General features: G+C 35.6%; 1 protein-coding gene across 5 annotated transcripts in view; it reads left to right on the forward strand.

Annotated features, from left to right (window-relative positions):
- RSBN1L (round spermatid basic protein 1 like) overlaps nucleotides 1-4,267 on the forward strand; it is a 79,996-nt gene extending 75,729 nt beyond the window's left edge. For 3 of the 5 annotated variants that reach the window (XR_016231709.1, XM_070071195.2, XM_051849725.3), the window contains 2 exons: nucleotides 271-379; nucleotides 463-4,267. Coding sequence is in view for 2 of the 5 variants with exons in the window: in XM_070071195.2 (XP_069927296.2) it covers nucleotides 271-379; nucleotides 463-1,104 (751 nt within the window). In the remaining 3 variants the exon portion in view is untranslated. The remainder of the gene's footprint in view (nucleotides 1-270; nucleotides 380-462) is intronic. The other 2 variants (XR_016231710.1, XR_016231711.1) reach the window with 2 other exon arrangements.
- Nucleotides 4,268-6,000: the final 1,733 nt, after the last annotated feature.

The following is a 6,000-nucleotide window of genomic DNA, read 5'->3' on the forward strand; positions in this document are numbered from 1 at the left end:
TTTTGGTTTGCATAATTTACTGACTCAATTCATTTTAGGTTTTCAAAATCTTGTGATAAATAGCTATGATAAAGTAAAGTGGATTATTTTTAATCGGTGTTCAGGTTGAAAATCTTGGTTTTAGCTGTTTAAATATGTAGTTTTCCATTTATAATTTATTTGTAAGACATTACTTTGGTATTGATTTTAAACTACTTTTGCTTGAATTTAATAAGGACTAAATAGAGTGAAACATTAATGCCAGATTCTCCATGATCTCATTTTACTTAGGCCCGATCAACCCCGAATAACCAAAGATGTAATTTGTTTTCATGCTGAAGATTTCTTAGAAGTAGTTCAACGAATGCAGTTAGATTTACATGAACCTCCTCTGTCCCAGGTACATGTAAAACAATTACTATCTTTAGCTTGGTTTTAATTGTGGAATAAAGTCTTACTTATATTCCTTGTTTCTTTTTTTAGTGTGTCCAATGGGTTGATGATGCAAAACTTAATCAGCTGAGGAGGGAAGGCATTCGATATGCCAGGATTCAGCTGTATGATAATGACATTTATTTTATTCCAAGGAATGTTGTTCATCAGTTCAAGACAGTTTCAGCTGTATGCAGCTTAGCCTGGCATGTTCGGCTCAAATTATATCACTCAGAGGAGGACACTTCTCAGAACACAGCTACTCATGAAACAGGCACTTCCCCAGACTGCTCATCATCAGTTCCTGGACCTCACCCTGACAGCACGCGTTGTGCTGGGAGCAAAACCTCTGTGGATTCTGGTTTTTCAGACAAACTTCATTCTAAATATGAATTACAGCAGACTAAACACGAACCCATTGCTTCTGTAAGAATCAAGGAGGAACCTGGGAATGTTAATATTTCTGAAAAGACTAGAGCATCGAATAATATGGATGGCAAGAATGTTAAAGGAAAATTGGATCATGTTCAATTTACAGAATTTAAAATTGATGTGGATTCTAAATTTGAAAACAGCAGCAAAGAATCAAAGGAAGAATTGTGCCCTGGAAGCCTCATAAATCTGATAGATACAAGGCAACCTAGTTCAGCACATTCAAATCAAGATGGAAAAGATGATGACATTTTGTGCTAAGTTTGTACATACAGAATTGTGTTTTTTTAATTAATAATGTAATAAAGATTCATGAATTCTGAAAGCAAGCCAAGGACTTGCTCCCACATCTGTTACAAAATATAGTTTATGTAGCTTTGTAACATTCCTCAGTGCCTGTCCATAACTGTGAAGTATGAAGCACTTAGGGCCAGTTGCACTGTAAACATTGCAGGTTTAAACATAAAAGAGTCTTTAAAAAATCATTTGAGTTGGAGTTACAAGTTTTAGAATAGAGCTGACATTAACATATATATTTTGTAATATGAGCCAGAATTCTTTTTTGACAACTTAAGGCTTTTCCATAGAGCTTATTTATACCAATTTTTTTTTTCATTTTAATGTGTCAGCACTGTAGTGTAAATAGCTTTAAAAAGTTTTTTAGTGTGATTTATACGATGTGAGCCACTCAATAAAGGTTCATAATAATAAATATGTTTTCTGTTGGGTCTGCAAAGACAAATTGACAATTCATTTAAATCATTTGTTTGATATATTATGTTTCTCTGTTAATATATCCATTTAGAGTGGTAATGAAGTGTAAATGTACGCATCCAAATCTAGTAAATATTTAAATTCTCACACTGTGCAAGCATTTTAAAAGAACCAAGATTCAGTTATGAAAGCATATATGTGTGTATGTATGTATGGGAATGTATATATGTATATCATTTTGTGTAATTTCTTATGTTGCTGATAAGATGAATATGTGACACTTCTTAGCCCTATTCCCTGGAATACATTTTTAAATATTTATATGCAACATTAAGAAAGCAGTTTAGTTAGTAGAAACAGTTTTAGAAAGTTGGGGTAAACAAGGTATATTAATGATACCGAACCCTTCTATCTAATCATGTGGCCAGATTACATATCCCTAATGGAAATTTCCTTTGCTCTATATGGAATAAGTTTAGAAGATTTTCTTACTAATAAGCATCTGTGTTGTACTTAGTGGTAGCTAAGTAAGATATGGTTAGCTGCAGAAAGTTTAATTGTAATCAGTTACAATCCTCTTTTACATTTTTCTTCCAAAATGCGAAAAAAAATACGGCAGACACAAAATCATGACATAAGGGCAATGACAATGACTCAATTGCCGTATATACAAGATATAACAGAATACGGTGTTACCTCATCGTTCTCAGGATCTCCTGCCCACCTTAGCAAGGCAAACAACTCGTAACACTTCCTTTTCAAAAGAAGCTCTAAAGGACACTGCAGTAGGAAACAAGACAGTGTGTACAGATGAGTAAAACCAATCTCTTTGATGCTGGGCTTAAGCACTCTCAGACTGCTTCCACTACTGTTAGGAAAGTCAGACAAGAGCCTCTGATGTATGCATTGATAAAAGGAGCTCTGCTCACTGCAAATGTGTTTTATTTTATTTTTGGCATTATTCTGGGCCCATACTTTAGTGAGTGACTTTTAACTAGGGCTCTTTATTTTTCCTTTGGGGCTACTATTGTTGTGTGTGTTTCAGTGGTTTCTGTCCTGGCCTCACTTGTGGTACCCTTGATCAAAACTGCTCATTGTTTCTGGTTAGAGAGAAGCCATTTAGAAATAAGCATTTCACCAGAACAAAAATTAACTGCAGTTCTGGCTCTCAATTTTATTAAAAAAAAAAAAATAGGCAAATGTCTTAGGAAGTCTTGATGGTTTCTAGGAAATCAGTATGTTTGCAACATAGGAAATCTCATGGGATAAGGAGGGCACAAATGATGATAATGTAAATAGGGGTTCTGTTTTACATGTCACTTGTCTCATCCTGTTTCCCACCTATTTAATCTTCTCTTTTAAGTTAAATTTATGGATTTGCACCTAACTTGTTGGGAGACAAAAGTTCTTAATAAACCAGTACTGAGAAATAGGAAGGGATGCTAAAATGTTTTATTTTTTAGTTGAAGGGTGACACATTTAATAGGGCGTGTATTTGGGTTTTGTTGTTGTTTTGTTTTCCAGTAGCATATACATAGGTGCACTGAGGTTGTACTATAAGAAAATATCTTTAGGGTGTCCCTCCAAAATATACGAGCCTTAAACTTTTAACTTCAAGGGAGGCATATATAAAACAGATCTAGTTTCCTGCAAAGGCTATAGTCAAATATCCGTAATTTGAAAAATTGTTTCGTAAAATGCATACATCTCTGTGGAGGTGGAGTATAAATCTTGGGCTTAAGATGTCAAGAAACAGCCTTGAATAATGCTTATGTTCCTTGTCTTACGGGTTATAATTTACAAATTTTCATCAGATGGAATCTGAAAACTTGTTGACTACCTTTGTTATAAATTCTATTTTAATATTGCATTATATTAATGGCTTCCTAGTTAGTACATTCCAGTTCTTTATCTGAAATATAAGGTTTTTGCTTTTGTTTCTGATTTCTTGGACCAGCTAAATAAAGCACTTAAGATATAGTTTCTATGTGGTCATAAACTATATAGAATAATTGTTATGCAAATTATTAAATGGATATACAAACCTTTTAAAAACTAAGATACCTCTGTGGTGTCTACTACAGTGCTTTTTTACCCCTAATTTTGTTTAGACCCTTGTAGATATCTAAGTAATATATATATTCCTTACTCAGGTTAGCTGGTTAGCTAGCAAAAAAATTCAGTATTTCTGATATTTAGTTGCAAACTTTACTAAAGCCATATTCATTATCTTCCTTGTTATCAAGGCTGTTGACTTTAAATAAAGATTAGGTTCATTCAACATTATTAACACTGCATGTGTGTGTGTGTGTGTGTGCATGTGTGTTTTCCTCTGTGTGTAAGTTTGTTGGAATACTCTTTCTACATATTTTCATTCATCCTATAACTTTCTGGAGGGTTAGGCGTGTAGAGGGTAGTAAAGATTATTTTATTTCTTAGGTTAAGTCTTTAAGGTATTTTATTAGTTTTCCTAAACATAAAGCAGTTTTTTCCCAAATACTTATGGCAGGTAAGAAGATTTTTGTAAATAATAAATTAGCACCATTTTTGGTAAAATAGCATTCAATTATTTTTTTGAATAGGTTTATTGTCATGTAAAGCAAAACTCAAAATTTACACTTGGCAAAGGTGCGATATTTGTTTTTGGAGTTCCAAGAGGTATTTTTCTTGTCTTCCACCTTTCAATAAATACTAAGATTGATAACCATAATCTTTTTACCTTTGTTTTGTAATTATTCATAAGTTTGACATTTTATTTTAATCTTGTCATCTTTAAAATTGTGAAGTCTTGGAAATGATTCCAAACTGAAAATCTTTTCTTTTAAAAACTAGCAACCAGAAGCTGACTCATGGCTGCAGAGGAGAGTATCGAGGTTTACTTTAGGGCCACCAAACTCTTAGTTACGTGTGTTGGGAGTGCCATGGTGAATGCCTCCCCTGCTCCACCGAGGCACAGCCAGGTCTGCTTCAGAGAGAAGTGCGGTTCTTCTCAAAATACTTTTAGGCTGCTGACAAGAGACATGATGCACCTTAAGTCTTTAAGGGTGGTAGAGTATCTCTTACTCCACAATCTGATGTTAACCACTTTGATATGTAAACAAAGCTTTATTGGTTTTAGAACGCATTGTTTGTTTCATGACACAAACTGACAGTTTGGACAATTCAAGAGAGCCGCAACTCCTTTGATCTTGCTTGGCTTCTTTGTTCAGCACTCTTTGTGGGACCCACCGCAGCCTGCAGGTGGAAGTGCCCCTTTTTGTAGAACTTAATGGCGCACAGAACTGAAAGGCAGTGTCTTTCCCTTTTAAATCTGAAGACATTGTTACAGCCTGTCTCCACTGGGAGAGCAGGGAAAGGAGAAGCACTGCGTTTCCCTTCCTCTTCCCCTCCAGCTCTTCCTGGACTTAGACACAGGCAGGAAAGGTGGACGAGCTGAGGACAAAGTATGGGCAGGTAGAATTTATGTCTACCAGAAATTAAAAGTACAGTTCACTACCTATATGTTTCATTACTATGATCTGCCTACCACGAACTGCAAAGTAAAAAAAAAAAATGAGAACTCTGGGGGCAGGTGTTTGGCTTAATGGTTGAGACACCATTTGGGACACCTGCCTCACTGCTAATGCACACCCTGGGAAATAACAGGTATGGCTCGGGTGGCTGGGTCCCTGACACTCAATTTGGGAGTCCTGGGTTGAGTTCCTGACTCCCAGCTTCGGCCCCTTGGCTTTGTGGGCATTTGGGGAGTAAAACAGCAGATGGGAATGAACTTTGTTTTCTCAAATACATATTTTTTAAAATACGTGAACTCTGGATCCTTCTATACATTTTGAAATTTAGAATTAATGTGTATTTTTAAAATGTTATTCTCTGCTTTCCTGTGAAGATTCAGAGGCAAGTCAGTCACATATACTTGGCATAATGTGGTGTTGAATAGTCTATTTGGACAGATAGTTTGACCTTCTCCCCTTAGTTTTCTTGAAATTATTGTTTTAAACCGAGCCAGATTCTTACATGAAAAATCTTGTCTATTTAATCACTCAACTGCAGTGATTGTCTCAGCAGTCACCTTTTGATTGTCAAATCCATTGGCAGTATTTCTTGGTATTTCTTTAATTCTTATAGCACTTTAATCATTCATTCACTCCTTAAAACTCTTGATGACTGGTTTGGCTTTTTTTCTGCCTTACCATGTAGTGTAGCTGTTCCTTCCCTCCCTAATTTGGTGATTAGTGAACTCTCTACATAGTCATTTTATAGAACACGATTTTTCTGTTTTTATCGCCTGTGTCCAATTTATGAGATTTTGAGTGACCCTAGAAATGTTGAGAGGCAGACAGATGCACATGCACACACAGACCCTTCCATATGCTGGTAGTTCCCAAATGCTTGCCAAGGGTGGGGCTGGGCTAGGTTGAAGCCAGAACCCCTGAACTCATTCCA

The sequence above is a fragment of the Oryctolagus cuniculus genome, chromosome 3, assembly GCF_051225735.1.
Source record: "Oryctolagus cuniculus isolate XC-2025 breed Fujian yellow rabbit chromosome 3, ASM5122573v1, whole genome shotgun sequence".
NCBI lineage: Eukaryota > Metazoa > Chordata > Mammalia > Lagomorpha > Leporidae > Oryctolagus > Oryctolagus cuniculus.